This window comes from Marmota monax, unplaced genomic scaffold (assembly GCF_021218885.2).
Source record: "Marmota monax isolate L192 unplaced genomic scaffold, Marmota_monax_Labrador192_F-V1.1 WCK01_AAM20220418_F8-fsc00008, whole genome shotgun sequence".
In the NCBI taxonomy this organism is placed as follows: domain Eukaryota; kingdom Metazoa; phylum Chordata; class Mammalia; order Rodentia; family Sciuridae; genus Marmota; species Marmota monax.
Window position 1 is genome coordinate 20,715,661 of NW_026694432.1, and position 19,284 is coordinate 20,734,944.

Genomic DNA, 19,284 nt, shown 5'->3' on the forward strand with positions numbered 1-19,284 from the left:
TGAAGCCACCAGCTCTGTCCTATGCTGTCCTCTTGCTTCTCTGGGTCCCACACTGACCTTTTCCTGGGTACCCAGGTGACCTTTCACACTTGCCCTCAGAGCCTCTGGACCCCAAGGTGACCCTGACCCCCACCTCTGACGTAACCAATGCTGCCCTCCCAGACATGGGCTCATGACTCACTTTGCCAAAAGATCCCTGGCCCAGAACCTTGAGGAGCTCAAAATGGGATGGGTCGGCCTTCTCGGAGCCAGCCTTAACGTGGTGTGTGATGGAGATCTCCTTGAGGATGCCCTCATCCTGATGGAGGGAGAGAGTGGGTAGACCAGCAGTAGCACAGGGTATATCCCCAGCCAAGTCATTTCCCCCAGAATTCATCAAATCCAATAGGCCACCCCTGGTCAGGGAGCCTCAGGATCATCAATATAACAGGGTTTAAGGCTGGGCAGGTCAAACCACCAGGTGGTGCAAGCCCAGGAGAGTCACTGCTCCTATCACTCCTGATGTTCTGGCCTGCTTAGGCTCAAAAAGGTGCCCAGGCCCAGCCAGGCTGGCCAGGCCAGGCCCAGCCAGGCCAGACCAAGCCAACCCGACTCAGGCTGAGGCGAAGGACCTGCCCCAGTCCGCCCTGTGGGGCTCCCCTCCCCCTGCTGTTTTGGTTTTGCCACAATAGGAAGTGGGGTTTGTTCTCATAATGGGGAGGCAGAGCTGGGCCTCTGTTCCTGAGATGAGGGGATCCTCTGGCTGAATGGACAGGGCTAAGACACACGGAGACCCAGAGTCATCCAGATATCCCCCTCAACCCAGTAAATGCCTGTGTGGGGCAGGTGGGAGTTAGGCCAGAGAATCTATGCCTTACTTACCCGAACATCCCCCCGACAAACCTCTAGGAACCCCTCATCAGGTCCTACTGTTCTATCAGCTGGTCTTGCCCTGAAGCTCCAAAAAGCCTCAACAATTCCCCAATAAGCAAGTCTAGGCAGGGCTGGTCCCCCAGAAGGGACGGACCTGGGCCAGAGGAGCCCAAAGCAGCTTAAGCCAAACCAGCTGCCTGGGCACCTGTTCCAAGGGCCACAACCAGGCCAGGACTAGATATCCGGACACACTTACCAAGTCCCGCTGGGGACCAGAGCCAGGGCCATGGGCAGGCAGAGAGGTCTGGCCGATCCTGGGCCGCTGCTTCCTGGGCAGCCAAGGGAGCAGGGCCCAGAGCCGCAATCGGGGCGGCTTGGGATCCTGCTCCATCCGCCCAGCAGGGCCACAGCACCATGGCAGGGACAAGCAGCCTCCGGGGCTGCTGCAGAGGTGGTCGGCCCCAAGGCGGATGTGCAGGATGAGGGCGCAGGGGCTGAGCCGGCCCAGGGCAGCCAATCATTCAGGGCCTGTGGTTTCCCAGCCCAGGGCCTCCACCCTCCCCATGTTCCCTCTCTTCCCCTCTCCCCAGTGCCTGAGGGCTGCCCTCTGGCCCTCCTTGATATTCCCTGAATGCCCACAAAGGGAAAGCCCCATGCCAACACAGCTGCTGAAGCAAAAGGTACCCAACAGGCACAGTCAGACACCTAACGTGTACAGGCAGATAAAGAGACACCCAACAGGTGGAGACAGATAAAGACTGGCATCCAACAGGCAGGGGCAGGAAGGCGCACAGGCTCAGCAGGCAGGGATGTGTTGAGGACACACACCCAACAGGCAGAGACAGGAGGGAGTCATGTACCTATCAGGCAGAGGCAAGAGGAACTCATATCTAACAGAGGTGGAGAGACTAGCATCCAACATGCAGAGGCAAAAGGGGACACAGACCCAAAAGACAGAAGGGAACACAAACCCAATAGGCACCCAACATGTGGCATGTACCCAACTGAAGAGGTACTTATCACACAGAGAACAGAGACAGGAACTCACACACACAGACAGGTTGCACAGCAGAGAAGCATCCATCACGAGGCCCACACAGACTGACAGATACCCAGGGCAGACTCAGGCAGGCACAAGGCAGGATCCCCAAAAGATTAAGGGCAGAGCTGTGGGTTCTTGATGGTGTGCCTGGGGGTGGGGAAAGGGATGAGAGGATACAACCTACAGGGCCCAGCACTCAGGAGAGCAGCCCAGCATCTGTGTCAGACAATCTCTGAGGTATTCCATTTCCCTAGGTTTTTTTTTTAGTTGTTGATGGACCTTTATTTTATTTATTCATATGTGGTGCCTCACACATGCTAGGCAAGCGCTCTGCCATCAAGTCCACAAACCAGTCCACCCTAGTTTTTTTCCTCATATTCCAGGGCCTGAGAGAGACCCATGACTAAGGTAGTGGCCAAGAGGGCCATCTCCTGAGTAGAATCTGATAGCTTTGACTCCCATCCAAAGATCCCAAATACCCCTTTTTCAGGAATATGAAGTTCAGGCCCAGAGGAGAGTAACTCCCAGGTTCAGAGCAAAGCAGTGGCAGAGCCAGCATGGACCCAACCCTCCTCTGGCTCCTGCCTGGCCTGGGGTCCACAGCCCCCAGTACCAGCAAAGGGCGGGCAGGTAAGTCGGTCAGAGCTGCTCCCTGCCCACTCTCACCTTCAGACCTAGGGCCAGTCTGAGACTTCCCGCTCCAGGTCTTGACCCTCAGACTCAACCCTATCTTTGGCAGACTGTACCTGATGGACAAAGGAGTTGGTGTAACAACCCCTCCACCCCCCACCTCCACAAAAAGAAGCCGCATGCTAATCAGGCCCCTGAGCATAACCTTCTGCTGGGACAGGCAGAAAGCCTAGCTCAGGGAGGGGCTGAGATGGGCCAAGACCACACAGCAATCCCTGGCCACCCACCCTGAGACCTGCGCCTCTACCTTGCCAGGCTGTCTCCGACAGAGAACACTCCCTGGGGACAGAGGCAGCCACCCGGAAACCCCAAGGGACAGAGCCATCCCCAAACTTACTCCTTGCTCAAAGACATGGTGACAGATACTACTGGAGGCAGGCCACCCTTCTGCTCACCTTCCTGGGACAGGAGACCAGGTCTCTCTCAACCCTGGGGAAATCTGCTGGGGTCTGCATGGTGGGGCTCCAGCAGTGGCCAGAGGGCCCCGCTACTCCTCTTACTTCTGCTTTTTTTTTAGTGTTCTTGGCCCAGAAGGCAGGGTCCCTGGCCCCCCTCCTTCTCACTTCCCCCTTGGTAAGGAGGAGGGACAGCAGTTAGGTCAGGAGCCTCTGCTGAGGAGAGGATACTGCAGACCCCAAGCTTATAACCCAGGGACAGCCCAAGGGTATGTCCCTCCCTGTCTCCTCTGACCCTAATGAGGGCGACAGGGTCACAGACAGAAGTCACAAGGCAATGAGGTGGTGACACAGTGGGCTCCCAGTACCCACAAACATGCACCTGGAGGCCCCCAAGAGCACGTTGGACAGCAGTTGGAAAGGCTGGAGCCCGACTGCCCAGCAGACAGTGTAGGCACTGGCTTGCCCCAGCTGTGGCCACCCAGAACAGCAGCCCACAGAACAGATGCCACCATGCCTGGCCCTGCCCCATCAGGTGCCCTGAAGACGCCTGCCAGTCCTAGGCCCTGGGATGGGCAAGAAGACTCCAGCCAGGACCTCACAGAGGGCTACGAGGAGGAGTGGGCCTCCGAGGCTGGAGGTGGAGTGGGCCCAGCCCCTTCCCATGTGGCTTCACCTCATCCTCACACCAGTACACCCACAGGAACTGACAGATACACTCAGTGATGATCGGAAACCCTCTCCACAGCCATCCCCTGCAGAGAAACACGCTCCCCCGCCCTCGGGCGGACTTCCCCTTCCCCAGGCTCGCTGGGCCTCTGATAACAAACAGTCTGCGGTGATGGCCTACAGGCTTGTGAAAGATCTTCCCTTAGAGGCCCTGTTGCTTCCTCAGGCAGGGCAGCCTGGACACCCAGAGTCCCCTGGTCTAATGCCAGTGCCAATTCAGGGCCCCCAACTCCCTTCAACCCTCAGAAGCAGGGAAAGCACTTCTGTGGCTATGGGGTACCAGAAGGGGCAAGAGGAAGGAAACAGTCTCGGCACTGCCTCTGCTGAAGGGTGTGGGGGGCCTAAGGCCGCTGGTGGCGGAGGAAGGGCCAGCCACCAGCCCATACCCCTGGGTTTCTGCCTTGTCTCCGCTGTACACACTTCCTCTTTATTTACTTCCTCCCACAGGGCAGCTGGGAGAGAAGGGGAGAGCGCACAGGCAGATCCCCAGTCCGTAAGGTCTTCATGCTTGGCCTCCCTCTACTATGGTCAAGCCCACCTGATAATCCCCGCCCTAACAGACACCAGCAGTTCTTCCTCCGCTGGCAGGGATCTGCAGGGCCTCCCAGGTGCTCCCCTTTCTAGTGGGGCAGATGTCTCCAGCTCTGTCTAACAGCATGCCTCTGGACAGGTGAGAGGGCCCCCAGTTCCCAGGCACCGGACTTGGGGTCAATGATAATGAGAACTGAGACTCCTGTCCCTGAGCATTCAGGTCCCCTGCCCATTCTATCTTTCAACTTTTGCTGATGTGAATTCCACCAAACGTATGCTTGGCACTGGGGTTAAGAGCCCATGTCTCAGTTCCAAAGGGAGATATCATCATCCCCATTTTAGAGATGAGAAAACTAGACTAGGAGAGAAAGTGACTTGCTCAAGGTCACATGGCTAGCAAGGCCAAGAAGTAAGAGTGAAACCAAAGCCTGACTGCTTCCAAAGCCTGCGCTCTTAACCTCTCACCACAGCCCCTCTTGTAAGGCCAAACTGCCTACCCAACTGTGGAGGTCCCTGATAGTTCCTGGCCCCTGCTCTGTTCAGGCAGGAACCAGACACTAGAAGGCAGCAGATGCTAAGGCAACCCAGGCCTTGACCTCTGGCAGCTCAGAAAAGAAATAAGATAACAAAACACAATTACCCTGCCCCAGAGCTGCAGTCAAGGTGCTGTGGACGCCCAGAGCCAAGGGCGGGGTCTGGGTAGATCTTCTAGAGACAGGACAGTGTAGTTGGGTACAGAGAAAGATTGTTGACCAGGCAGAAAGCAGGGTGTGGAGGGGAGACAGCCCTGGTAGAGAAGGAACTGGCTCCTCACTAGCTAGGTGCTCCCAGGCAAATCTCTTTCTTTCCCTGTCTGAACCTCGGTTTCCTCCTCTGTAAAATGAAGTTTCAAATTACACATTCCATGCTCAGAAGGTTATTTCTAGAAGGTTGTTTGTAGAAGCAAAATGAGCCGTGGAGACAAAGAGACATTTTAAACAGAAGTTCTCCCTGGTTTAGTTGATCTGACTGCCGCAGAATCTCCGCTGGGCAAGAAGAAGGGGCAGAATCCAGGCACTGGTCCCAGTGCTGAGCGGGTGGGCTGACCTGCTGTGGCTGGTCCAAGGGAAGTTCCTCCCAACACCTGAGGGTGCCCAAGGCTCCCCAAAGTCCACAGTCACATCCTGCCTAAGCTCTGGCCAGGGGCGCATGAGGGATCCGGAGGGATCAGGGTTTCATAAACAGGAAGAGAGGAGGGGAGGGGGGAGACATTCAGTTCTCAAAATAGCAGGGCAGGCACTTCAAAGGGGTCCAGCTCCGGAGATGACCAGAGGAGAGGGCCTGGGGTGCCCAGTCCATGCCCAGGAAGAGAGGGAAGGAGAGTGGGAACCCTGTGTGCCTGAAGATACCAGGTGCACCCAGGTGCTGAAGAGATCCAGGGAGTACATGCTCTGCACCAGCTGTTTACACCCTCACTGCTAAAACCCAAATTCCCCTCTGCCTGAAATAAACAAAATAAGCAAGCATTAGACACCAATATTATTCTAGAAACATTGTTGGATACTTTTTTTTTTTAATATTTATTTTTTAGTTATCGGCGGACACAACATCTTTGTTTGTATGTGGTGCTGAGGATCGAACCCGGGCCGCACGCATGCCAGGCAAGTGCGCTACCCCTTGAGCCACATCCCCATCCCAGTTGGATACCTTAATTTATACATATCACATTTCCTCTTCCAGGTGGCCCTGAGAGGTAAGCTCCACATTGCTTCTATTGGAAAAGATCCAAGCCTTGCAGGAGCAAGTTACTTTGTCCCAGGTCACAAGGCAAATGGAGACATGGGGGCAGGAATCTGAACTCAGAATCTCTGACTTCCAAGTCCCCTCCCCTGCTTCTTCTCCATTTGGAAGGCCCTGCTGCTCAGATCCTGCCGTCCAAAGCCTGGCCAAATGCTATCTCTGCAGGGAAGTGGCCAGGTGCCCAAGAGTCCACCCAATTCTTCTTCCTCTGCCACACATAGCAGTGACCATCTGTCTGGTACACTCTCAGCCCTAAGCTCAGAGGCCACCAACTGGGGCTACGATGTGCTCATCACATCTTGCCACCAAGAGAAAAATGGGCACCTGGAAGGTGGTATATGTCTCTAGTGGACATGGAATGGAGGTTGTGTATGCCCACAACCGTGTTCCTGCTGCACCCTAGCACCCACCACACAGTTCTCCTGTTTCCACCCTCTCTCCAAGACCAGGAGCTCCCTGAGGCTGGGGGATGTTGACTTCACTTTGGGGTCTCCCAGTGTCATAACAAGGTACACTAAATTTCTGATGAAGGATAAACTGGCCCATTGCCAGTTCCTTCTACTGCAGTGATGAGGGACTGATCACAGGTTGAGCGCCCCCTGGTGTAGTAAGCCTGGAAGTGGGCAGTGGGATACTGGTGGCTGGAACAAGAGATGGATATGTAGACACCCAGGGATGGTGGCATTGGGGTCAGATACCCGGTGCTCCTCCTCTTTAGCAGAAATCACAGGATGGGGAGATGGGGAGCCAGTAGAGGTTACCTGCCTGGGAAACCTCCTCCTTCCTCTCAATCAGCCTCTCTGACTTTTGTACTAGGGATTTAACCCAGGGGTGCTCTACCATTGAGCTACACCTCCAGCCATTTTCACTTTTTAATTCTAAGACAGGGTCTCACTCAGTTACCCAGGTTTGCCTTGAACTTGTGATTTTCCTGCCTCAGCCTCCTAAGTTGCTGGGATTCCAAGTATGCACCACCAAGCCTACCCTTCCAATTCTTGGGGTGAGAAGCTGCATTCACCACAAGCTCCTCAAAGACTGCAAAATCCCCTGCAACCAAGAAACTCAGCCCCAAGGTCTGAACTTCTGGCTCTCCACCAGGACCTACAGCCCTTTTATTTTATTTTAGGTAATTAGGAGTAGCTACTCTGTGGGAGAGGCATCTCCAGACCAAGGGGTGGGGGCTGGAGTGGTGGCTCAGTGGCAGATCACTTGTCAAGCACATGTGAGGCGCTGGGTTCGATCCTCAGTACCACATAAAAATAAGTAAATAAAATATGTCCATCTACAGTAAAAAAAAAAAATTGATTTTAAAATGATAAACCAAGGAGCCCAGACCATACTGCTCACTGGCCTCTCTGCTGGCTGTTGTCACAGTAACCAACAGTGGAGGGGGTGGGAACCTCCTTCTCTCATCCTGCCCCACCCCACCAGCTCAAATACCTTATCTTAGGAAGCTGAGTCAAGGTAAACACCAGACCAACCCCAACTCCATCTCAAAGGTCAAGCCTATAGTAGATGGGCAGACCCAGGCCAGGAAGGTGGGGCTTCTCACAGGAAGTGGGGCTGAGCAACACTCAAGGCATTCACACCAAGGGTGCTGATGCCCCCTGGGGGGGACCAGGTAGTCACCACCCCATTTGTCCTCCACATCACTCCTGTGAGAAAGGTACTATTTTTCCCAACTTACGGACTCCCACACTGAGACTCAAGAGAGGAGCTTCTGGGCAAATGGTGGGGGATACACTGAGTCTAGAATCCAGGTTTGCCCATGTTCTGCCCCAGCCCAGGGGGCTTCCAAAATCACTCCGCAGCTGCCTCCCTTGACCCAGAGCTACCTATGAGTTGGGTATGGTCCTTCCCACTACAGAGATAGCCAAGGCCCAAAGGGAACAAGGGACCTACCCAAGGTTACACAACAGGAACCAGCCTCTGGCAGTTCTGGCAATACAAGAACCAGGAGCAGGGTCTAAGGAGCTCTGGAAGGAGCCGGGAAGCAGAGACAGCAGGGGAGAGGAAATGGGCCTCAGCCAGGTGGGAGCCAGAGGAGCCACTCCCCCAGGCCCCGGAGATCAGCACAGTGTCTGAGCCTCTCCCATCACTGTGTAGGCTCTCTCCTTAGAGTGACCCAAATTCCCTAAGTAAATAAATCCAGGAAGTGCCCTGGCCGGGGTGACAGGTAGCCAGAGTCCCAGGCTGGATCCTGCTCCTAACCTTTCTGGGCTGTGACCCCCTCATGTCACAGGGAGGTTGGAACAAGTGAGTTCTATGCCCAGGGCTGCTTGAGGATTAGGAGGGATGAGAGAAGGAAGGCTGAACTGGGCAGAGGGGCGAGACAGGGCCCTCCTCTCAGGTGGAGCAAGGGCAGGCCTCTCTCCCCAGAGCCACACAAACAGAACTCCCACAGTCCCTAGCCCAGGCCACAGGCCCTGGTCCTCACCTTGGACAGCTGAAGTCCAGCTTCTTCCCCTGAGGCCTGTCCATTCTGGAAAAAAGAAGGGAGACGGGGAGGCATTGTGAGAACTCACCTGAGTGGAGGAAGAGGCGCCTCATCCTTGGTGGTCCCAAGAATCAGGGAGGCCATGGAGTGGAGTAGGAGTTCTGGGTGGGTCCCCTCGACCTGTGCTTCCGCAGTGAGGACACAGGAACCAAGTCCTCTGTCAACAGTCCCTCACGACCCTGGCAGAACAATCTCAGGGGCTGCATGCCTTCCCCTGCTCTCCACCTAACAAACACCTCATCTTCCAAGACTCAGCTCCCAGGGAGAAGGAAGAGGCCTATGTGGCCCGGGCTCTGCCAAGAGAGACTGCAACCAGCGGCAAGAGGTCTCAGTTTCCCAATCTGTAGTGTGGGGTTGGTTACCCAGATCTCCAGAGTTGCCGCCAGGGTGGAAAGAGACAAAGTCTGGGCAAGTGTCCAGCCCAGAGGTGGCGACTGGGACCCCTCCCTCCTCATCAGGCAGAGTGATGGCTGCCTCCCCCATCCCCCTGCATTCCTTCACTGTACCACTTGTCACACTGAAGGGACTGTTTACTCCAGGGCCTGCCCTTCCTAATAAACGGGGAGTCCAGAGAGGGCAGAGAGGAGATCTTGGTGACAACAGCTGCTCCTCCGAGCTCCTGCCACATGCCAGGCTGGGCTCAGTGCCTCACACCTGTGGCTCCATTTAATCCTCACCACAGCTCCAGGAGGTAGGTCCTGGCCCCACTAGCAGAAGAGGAAATTGAGGCTCAAATGGGGGTTAATGATGGCACCTAAGGTCACACCACTGAAAAGCAAGGATTCCAAATCTTGTCCAAAATCCAAGAGGTACTCAAAGAAGTCTGTTGCAGAGACTCCCCTCGCTCCCAAGGCAGCTATCGGTGGGAAACCTGAAGTTCACCCTGGGCAGCGCTGGCTTTTCTAGATTTCACCCTCACACGGGGCACACTGGGGTGTACCAAACCAGGCCATCTGTTTACTGTGTGAGGTGAGCTGGGGAACACTACCTTCCTGGGCCTGAAGGAACTGTCCTCAGCCCTCCTGGCATGGCGAGTGCTATGAGGCAGGCGGTAGGATCCCAGTAGCTAGGAAGACTTGGCCTAGGGCAGGGCAGGACTTTGGAGCCTGGAGCTGGGTCCACAGGGCAGCTGTGGCCTTGCTTGACAGCAGCAGTCACAGCTGTGCTTTGCCCATTACATAACCTCCCTGCCCTGGAGCAGTACCCCTTGCAGCTCCTAGGACATCCTTCCTCCCCTGAGCTCCTTTAATGCCTCTAAATCCTCCCCAGGGCCAAGTGTTCTGGTCCCTACACATATACCCCATCACCTCCCAGCAGCCTAGGGAGAAGGGACAGGTTGATCAGAACCCAGGGCATAGAGTGGGGCAGGCTTGCATTTGTAGGCTGGGTTCCAACTCACCCAGCATTCTAGACTCTTCTTTTTGTTTGTTTGTTTCCGCACCCTCCCTGAGTTGCCCTGTCCCTCCCCAGGTCTGCCTTTCCAGTCTTGACACAGGAATCATCCCACAGATGATCACAACTGCTTACCCACCAGCCCCCTGCCTGGCCCGCTCCACTCTGAACCTTTATCATCCCCAAAATCAAGTGTGACCTTTTCACTTAACACAGTCACCCAATAGTTACTGAGACTCTTCAATGGACCAGGCCTCAAATATTTCTGTGACAGAAAATAAAGACTTTGTTGCCTGGAGAATAAAAATTCATGCTTCTTCGCGTGAAATTCAAAGTCATCATCTCCAACTGTCCATACAATGATTAAAAATGTGGGTTCTGCCAGGAGCAGTGGCCCACACCTGTAACCCCAGCTGCTCAGGAGGCTGAGGCAGGAGGATCACAAGTTCAAAGCCAGCCTCAACAAAAGTGAAGTGCTGAGCAACTCAGTGAGACCCTGTCTCTAAATAAAATACAAAGAAGGGCTGGGGAAGTGGCTCATTGGTTGAGTGGCCCTGAGTTCAATCCCCAGTACAAAAAAAAAAAAAAAATGTGTGATCCCAGCGGCTCAGAGGCAGGAGGATCAGCCTCGGCAATTTAGTGAAGTCCTAAGTAACTCAGTGAGACCCTGTCTCTAAATGAAAAATATGCAAAAAAGGTCTGTCATAACGAATAGACAAAATAAAGGCATTCTGTCCATCTACAATTATAAAAAAAAAAAGAATATGGGTTCTACCCACAGAATGGGAGAAAATCTTTGCTAGGTATTCTTCTAACTGAATATATGCATGTATGTGTGTGTGTGTGTGTGTGTGTGTGTATATATATATATATATATATATATATATATATATATATATATAATATATCAAAAAACTTAACACCAAAAACCAAATAACCCAATTAATAAATGGACAAATGAATTAAACAGACACTTCTCAAAAGAAGAAATATAAATGGTCAACAAATATATATAAAAAATTGCATTTCCTTAATTGCTAACAGCATTAGCAATTAAGAAAATGCAAATCAAAACTAAAATGAGATTTCATCTCACACCAGCCAGAAAGGCAGCCATCAAGATTACAAATAATAAATGCTGGAGAGGATGTGGAGAAAAGAAACATTCAACACTGTTGGTGGGATTAAAATTAGTACAACCACTATGGAAATCAATATGTAGGTTCCTCAAAAGACTAGGCAGGGAACCACCATAGGACCCAGCCATACCACTCCTTGGTATTTATCCTAAAGAATTAAAGTCACCATGCTGCAGTGATACATGCAGCACAACTCACAATAGCAAACTATGGAATCAGCCTAGGTGTCCACCAATGGATGCATGGATAAAGAAATGTGGTATATATATACACATAGAGTTTTACTCAGCATAAAGAAAAAGAAAATCATGTCATTTGCAGAAAAACGGATAGAACTAGAGACCATCATGTTCAGCAAAATAAGTCAAACGCAGAAGGTCATGGATCCTGTTTTCTCTTATGAGGAAGCTTAGAGAGGGAAAAAGGGATAAAAAGGTGTGGGGTGGATCTCATGAAATCCAAGAGATCAGCAGAGGAAAGGGACAAAGAGGTGGGAGGAAGGGAGGGAGGGGGGAATTATATTGTTATTTGTGCACATGTATATGTAACAACAAATCCCATCATCATGTACAACCATAATGTACCAATAAAAAAGTGGAAAAAATAAAAATTTCCACCAAAAAAAAAAAGAATGCAGGTTCTAGCTGGGCATGGTGGTGCACACCTGTAATCCCAGACACTTGGAAAGCTGAGGCAGGAGGATCGCAAATTCAAGGTCAACCTGAGCAATTTAGTGAGACTCTGTCTCAAAATAAAAAGAAAATTAAAAGGGCTGGGGATGGAGTTCAGTGGTTGAACACTTGCCTAGCATGCCAGGCGTGGTGACACAGGCCTTTAATCCCAGCAACTTGGAAGACTGAGGCTGGAGGATCACAAGTTAGAGACCAGCCTCAGCAAATTTAGTGAGGCTCTGTGTCAAAATAAAAAATAAATAAAAATATCTGGGGATATAGTTCAGTGGCAAAGCATCCACAGGTTCAATCTGCAGTAAAAACAACAGAAAAAGGGGGTGGGGGGGCGGCTAGGGCCGTGGCTCAGTGGTAGAGCACTTGCCTAGCACATGTGAGGCACTGGGTTCGAGCCTCAGCACCACATGAAAATAAATAAATAAAATAAAGATATTGTGGGGGCTGGGGATATAGCTCGGTTGGTAGAGTGCTTGCCTCACATGCACAAGGCCCTGGGTTCAATCCCCACTTCACACACACACAAAAAAAAGGTGTGTGGGGGAGTGGTTCTAGAACCCGACCTTGTGGATTCAAATCCTGGTTCTACCATCTGCTAGAGCCTAAGAAGGTAAGATGGTCACTGCATTTCTTAGGGCTTGTTTCCTCATCTGTGAAATACAGATAAAAGTAACGTATTTCATCAGGTGGATGCTAGAAATAAATGAAATAATGCCTATAAATATATACACTAGCACGTAATTGGTCTACAAACAAGCAATTGTTATTATTGGGTCCTAATTTTTAGCAAAACTGTGTTTTACACCCCCAAGCATTTGTATAGTGGCTCACTCTATAAAGAAAACCCTTTCTGCCTTCTCACTTTGGCAAACTCCTGGGCTTCTTCCAGGACTGATTTTTTTTTTTTTTTTAATGGTACAGGGAATTGAAAGGAGTGCTGTACCATTGAGCTACATCCCCATCCCTATTTATTTGTTACTGAGGCTGCCTCAGCCTCCTGAGTCACTGGGAATACAGATGTGTGCACCACCACCCAGCTTCAGGACTAAATTCTGGTGCCACCTCCTCTGACCACACAGTCTCAAGTTCTTCCCTCGCTCCTCTATGCACTGAGCACACTGCAGGTTAACTCACAAAGTGATCATGGCCTCTCCATCGTCAGCTCCTTCGTACCTAGCCAGGGTCCAGCATGTAGTTTGTCAAATGAAAAGTCAACTCAGCAACAAGAGCAAATAGGCCAGAGCAGGTTGCATTACTCCCATTTTTCAGATCAAATTTAGAGTTAAGGGACTTACCTGAGGTCCCTCAGCTACAAGGCAGCAGCCATGGGACCATAACCCAAAGTCATGTAGCTGCAAGGTGAGATTCCTGACAACAAGGGATGGGAAAAGGATGTAGGTATAACAGAATTTGTAGATTTCTTAAGCATTTGGCCTGGATGATTCAGGGGACCCTCCTCCAGGCCATCTGGCTTGGTCTCTGGCCTGGCTGCCATCTTCATGGGACTCCAAGCCTCAAAGAGCTGATACACAGGTCTCTAGAGGGGAGATGGCAGCTCTAGAGAAAGGACTGAGTGGTACTGAGAGGACCGCAGGAGAGCCTGGGTCCTAGAAGGCCAGGGCCACCTGTCCTTCTGGCCTGATTGCCACTTGGGATGGTGGGAAGAACACAACTGTGCAGCCATCAAGACTTGGCCACTCATTTTGGAACTACCAGCCACTTACTCTGACCTTGGGTCTGTTACATCACTTTTCAGATCCTCTGTTCCTCCTCTGTACCATGAGGGCAGGTCTGTTGTATTGACAGCTGCCCTCTATTACTTCGAATGGTAACAGTACTTGTCACCTAAGTGCTGAATGAATAAGTGAATGGGGACAATGATGTTGACCCTGAGTGTAGGACACTGTCTAAAAAAGCCTAGTACAGGGAAGGCCATTGGGCCTCTTAGAGGCTGGAAATTCACTCTCCTCCCTTTTCTTCAGAGAGCACTCATGAGGACAGCTGCCCAGGACCCCCAGACCACTGCACCCCCTCAACCCTTTCAAGAGATCAGAGATGGCTTCCAACAGACATTCCTCCTTCCCACCCAAGCAGCTCTGTCTAGGGGAGAGGGACTCAGGGCAATGTCAAGAGAAGCCGGGCAACAGATGGAGAAAGACAGCAGCACGTGCCCCAGAGTCAGGAAGCAGCCCCAGGAGCTGGGTTCTGAGCCCAGCACTGGCAGCCCTCTGAATGGCCGGAGGCTGGGGGCCAGGTGCCAGGGCACTGCCAGCCCTCAGCAAAGGCTGGACAAGGGCCCTGCGGAGGAGGACAGTCTGCCAACATCCGGAGGCACTCTTGGAATACTGTCCACCTGGGTTGGTTTGAACCCAGCCCATCCCCATCCTTGACTCCCCCAACTTGGCGAAAGACAGCAGGAAATCTGGGTTCCAATTCTGGCCCTGACATTAATTCATGTGCCAGTTCTGCTGTCCAAGTCCCGTTGTCCCATCTGAAAATGGGGTGAATTCCCCAACTTAAGAAATTATTGTGAGAATTAAAATAAGGTGACACAGGTAAAGCAGGGTGGGTGGCAGATAGTAAAGCTTTGTAGGTAGCAGAACCAGGCCTGGGGACAAGGCTACTACTTTCAGGAGGGCCAGGGAAAGCCCAGGAGGACTCCTCAACTACACTTTCAATGAGTTTTCTCCGCCTGGGCCGGACCCTCGGCCAGGCCCTGCCTCCCAGTACCTCATTTTCGGTAGTATCACAGGGAGGGTGGGACAGTCCAGATCCCAGGCCTCTGCCAAATGGCCCCACCAGCCCCTCACCTGCCTCTTTCCTGGCCAGGAGCCACCAGCAATGGCGCCTGTACCTGCAGGTCAGGCCACTGTATCGCTTACATGTCACCTGGGCTAAGAGAACAGCGAAGCCCTGTTCTCCAGTCAGAACAGAGGAACCGGCACCCTGGCTGCCCCGTGGCTCCTGTTACTCAAACAATAACACCCAGTCGCCTGGCACCCCCATGAACCGGGGGAGGGAGACAGGCGGCAGTGCGCAGAGCTCTGTCTGCACCCTCTCAGGCCCAGAGAACAGAGCTTGAACCCAGCTCTTGCCACTGCAGAAACAGAGGTCCAGACAAGCTGAGGACTGACTGAGGGTCACACAGCATTTCCAGGGTGACACTCTTGGAGAAAGCATCCCCCCCATTCTCAGGAATTCACCAGTCTTCTCTCACAGAATTCAGGTAGAGTAGTACTCAAACTTAGAGGAGTTTCTGGATTATACTGGGCCCCCTGGTGAAGCTAGTCCTTGCCTCAGGATTTTCCAAAGAGAAGCAGGAAGTGATTTCCTGGACCAAGAATCCCGGGTTGTACCTTCCCTGCTAGGAGAACCCAAGGGAAGTTGCAGGGTGAAGTTCTTCCCTAGCCCTTCCCGCTCAGCTCTACATTCTCTCCAGGCCCAGGTTGCAGGGGCCTGCCTGGGCAAAGGAACCTGCCTTTGAGCACCCCCCAAGGCCCTTGTGCCACAGTCCTACTGTGCGTGTGGTAGGGAGAAGAGGGGCCGCAGAGGGCAGTGTTCCTCACCTTGGAGGGTGAGTCAGCGAGAGAACCTCTGAGCAGCCTTGTAGGGCCTGTAAAAACCCCATGGCAGGGATCCCAGAGCAATTTACTCCAAATTGCGCCTTCAGGTTGGTTACCTAATCCTGCCTCGCCCACCCTCCAATAGCCTGTGTTGGCCATCCCTTTAAAGGGGCAGCACACTCTGGGTGCTGGGGACTTGGGGTCCTTACCCTGATCTTCATCTGTGGTTCTGAGAGGCAGGACACACTGTGGCTGCCCCAGGTGGGAGAATAGAGGAGGGGACAGATGCAAGCACCAGGGGCTCAAATCAGGATCCTGGGTCAATTGAGGTATCCAATCCTCTTTGCATACCCCCAATGGCTCCCCTAAACTTGGAGTATCACCTGCCTCCTGCCTAGCATGAGGGAAAGTTTTCAGCTTGATGGTTCCAGGCTTGACCTTGATCCTGGGGTCACAAAGTAAAGGAAAAACTGGCCTTCTGAATGCTTAGGACCTGGCCCTAAGCACCCTTACCCCTCCCTCAGAGGACAGGAACTGCCACTAGTAGAGACTGGGTGGCAGAAGCCTCACTCCCCAAGGGCTCAACCCTTCCACAGGGAAGGAGGCAGACACAAGGTCTTCCCCCTCCAGGAATAATCTTCAAAGGTCTAAGGGCCTTCCCCTCCCTTCTCCACATTCTGGGGTGAGTGACACAGGTGTCCTCTGGCTGTGGCCTCAGGGCACAAGGAAACAGGAATCCCAGTCCCAGAGGGGTACTGTCATCCCACATTCCACAACTGCCGGGGGTCCAGAGGGACAACCCTTCTAGAATCAGCAGCAGAGAAACAAGGGGAGCTCTTGTGAGAGGGCACAGGGATAAGTGGGGGTCCCATGATCCTTGTCTCTATTAGAATCAAAGACATCTGACCCAAGCCCTGCCCATTTGCACTAATGGAGAGAGCGCGACAGCTCCCAAAAGATGCCGGGTCCTAGGAGTGTGGGGTGAAGGGGACCAGATCTCAGTGCCCCAAGGGATCAGCTCTCCTGGCTAAGGAAGGGAGCTACTCAGCGTTCGGCAGAACTGTCCTCTGCACACGCACACCCGGGGCACACGGGGGTGGAGCCCGATAGTGGGCAAGAGATCGGAGGGCACTCGCGCCCTCGCGGGCGTCCGCCGGGCTGCAGCGGCGCCGCGAGCCGCCCCGCCCCTGTGCGGATCCGGGCTCGCCGGCCGCCGGCGCCCGTCCCCCGCCCCGCTCACTCACCTCCGGGTCCAGCGGCACCAGCTCCATGAGCGGCCAGGGCTCCTTGAGCTGGGCGAGCGGCATTGCGCCGCCGCCGGGCCGCCCGCGCTCCTCCGGCGACCCCGGCTGCGCTTCCTCCGGGCCCCGGGTTCCCTAGCTCAGCGCCCCGAGCCCCGCGCGCCCCCGAGCCCCTCGCTCTGGCTGGGCCGTCCGCCGCTGCCGCGGCACTCGCACTTCGGCTCCCTCCGTCACCCGGCGCCGCCGCGCCCATTGGCTACCTGCGTGGGGGCGGGGCTGATGAAGCCCCGCCCTAGCCCCCGCGGCGCGGCATTCCCGGAGCGGACCCCCGCCCCCGCCCCTCGGAGCCGGGCCCCGCCTCCACCTCGAGCCCCTGGCCCTCACTCGGCTCCGCCCACGAGAGGCCCTGCTGGTTCTTCCCTCCCCTGGCTTGTCCCCTGCGCAGACCCCTCTGGTGCCACCGCTCTCCTGCACTCAGCTCGTTGGGAATCCCAACCCAGATGTTCCTTCCTCCAACAAGGAGGAAGCCCATGTCCCCACCCACCTACATTCACAGGGTGTCCTGAGTCTGATCCAGGCGGAGACTTGAAAGGAGCCTGGACCCTGCCCTTCTTAGGCCCACACCCCACCAAGCCCTCTACAGTCCCCATCCCCTCTACAAGTTCCTGCCCAACACGGAAGCCCGCACTGGGATCTCCAGGTGAGCTCCGTGCCCCAGCCTCAGGTAGGCTCTTCCTCTTCTGTCAAGACTCAGAGCACCCTCCGGGTGATTTCTTAATGTGCATTTTTTGCAAAGTGTTGTGCCCTGTCACTTGAGGGAGCTCCTTTCAACCCAGGTCTGACATCTCTTCAGCTGCAGACCCTGCTCAGGCTGGTCTGAGCCTCCTGCTCTGGGAGGAAAGCAGGGTCCAGGGTCCAGCCTTCCAGGATCAGTCGGTGCTTGCTGGGACTTGGAGTATACGACCAGGAATCGCCCTGGAGAGATTCAGCCTCCACATAAAAAGGTCTTGGGGTCCAGGTGTGACCTGACTTATTCACATGTGAGGGAGCAGAAGAATGGGTTTGCGGGTTTCACAGGCATAGACTTTTGGTCAGTTGTGTGCAAAGCTGCTCCAAGGCAGGGGGGAGGGAAGGGAATGTTTATCAACAGCCTCCTGTGGGCCTAGGGTATAGCTCAGTGGTGGAGAGCTTGCCTAGCAGTGCCCTAGGGCTCCTTCCAGCACCAAAACAACAAAAAGGCGAGGTTCCACCAACAGGTGATATCCTGTTTTTTTTTTTTTTTTTTTTTTTTGCTCTGGTTCTAGGCATGGGAAGCAAGTTCTACCATTGAGCTTCACTCCACGTGTGATTTCCTTGAATCCTCACCACCATCTAGTTTTTTGGGTGTTTGTTGTTGTTGTTTTGTACTGGGATTGAACTCAGAGGCTCTTAAAACCCTGAGGTATACACCCAACCCTTTTTATTTTTATTTTGAGATAGGGTCTCACCAAGTTGGAGAGGCTGGCCTCAAACTTAAACTTGCAATCCTCCTGCCTCAGACTCCTGAGTCACTGGGATTATAGGCATATGCCACCTACCTGGCCTACCACCATATGGTTTGCAAATCATGAAACTAAGCCAGAGGCTCAGAAGGATGAAGCCACTTACCAGCAGGTCAAGAGCACACTAGGGATTAAAAAAATCAAAGTGGAGGCTGGGGATATAGCTCAGTTGGTAGAGTGCTTGCCTTGCATGTACAAGGCCTGGGTTTAATCCCCAGCACCACCCTCCCCCCCCCCCAAAAAAAAAAGAAAAATCAAAGTGGTGCTAGGGCTGTAGCTCAGTGGTTGAGTGCTGCCCGGCATGCATGAGGTCCTGGGTTCAATCTCCAGCACCACTAAAAAATATAAATGAATGAAAATAAAAATAAATTTTAAAAAATCAAAGTGGATAATGATTTCTCCCCAATCCATATGCTCTTATTCCTTGTCCCCAGGATAGGACCCCCCCCACCCCCACCCCTGCACTGTTGAACGGACCTAATGTGAATTTTGAGTGGAAAGGACTTTAGAACCCAATGAATCCAGATTTGAACCCTGGCTCTGCCCCCTCAAGATTGGGAAAGTCGTATGAAGATGTGAATTTGGTGTCAACATACCTTATATATAATCAGAGATATGATAAATAATAGTGTATTAAGAATTGTAATACAAAAATTAATTAATTAATTAATTAAAATTTTAAAAAAAGATTGGGAAACTCATTTTGTGTCTGTGAACTCAGTTTTCTCCTGTGTGAAATAGGAATTAATGATCCCAGTGTCTCAGGTATACAGTAAGAACTAAATTCCTTTTAATTCAACAAATTATTTATGGCTATTAATTACACATCAAGTCCTCCTCTTATAAACCAGGCCTTCTTCTAGATGCTGAGGATATAGCAATGAATAAAACAAGGTCCTTAGCCAGGTGTGGTGTCCCATGCCTGTAATACCAACAAGTTGAGAGGCTGAGGCAGGAGGATCACAAGTTCAAGTCCAGCCTTAGTAACTTACCAAGACTCAAAATAACAAATTAAAAAAAAAAACAAAAAAAAAAAAAACTGGGATGTGGCTCAGTGGTTAAGTGCCCCTGGACCAAATAAATGAACAAATTAATAAATACATGGTCCTTGCTCACATGGAGTTTGCCTTCATTCTAATTACAGCCATATAGCCAACTCTAACATAGCACTGACTGTGTATCAGGCACTGTTCTAAGCTCTTTTCCT

At 52.7% G+C, this 19,284-nt stretch overlaps 1 protein-coding gene and 1 long non-coding RNA gene across 6 annotated transcripts in view; one reads left to right on the plus strand and one right to left on the minus strand.

The window, feature by feature from the left end:
• Window positions 1-16,684, minus strand: part of Rps6ka1 (ribosomal protein S6 kinase A1) — a 41,272-nt gene extending 24,588 nt beyond the window's left edge. The window contains exons 1-3 of one of the 5 annotated variants that reach the window (XM_046468835.2): window positions 16,540-16,684; window positions 8,456-8,500; window positions 182-298 (exon numbers count right to left, since the gene is read on the minus strand). In XM_046468835.2, coding sequence (XP_046324791.1) covers window positions 182-298; window positions 8,456-8,500; window positions 16,540-16,602 — 225 coding nt within the window. In that variant the 5' untranslated portion in view covers window positions 16,603-16,684. Of the gene's footprint in view, window positions 1-181; window positions 299-1,108; window positions 1,330-2,560; window positions 2,641-2,921; window positions 3,105-8,455; window positions 8,501-16,539 lie in introns of those variants that run through there. The other 4 variants (XM_046468838.2, XM_046468836.2, XM_046468837.2 and 1 more) reach the window with 4 other exon arrangements.
• A 261-nt stretch (window positions 16,685-16,945) lies between these two features.
• Window positions 16,946-19,059, plus strand: LOC124075410 (uncharacterized). The gene is made up of 3 exons (XR_006846030.2): window positions 16,946-17,260; window positions 17,373-17,540; window positions 17,841-19,059. It is a non-coding gene; the product is annotated as an uncharacterized LOC124075410 (long non-coding RNA).
• Window positions 19,060-19,284: the final 225 nt, after the last annotated feature.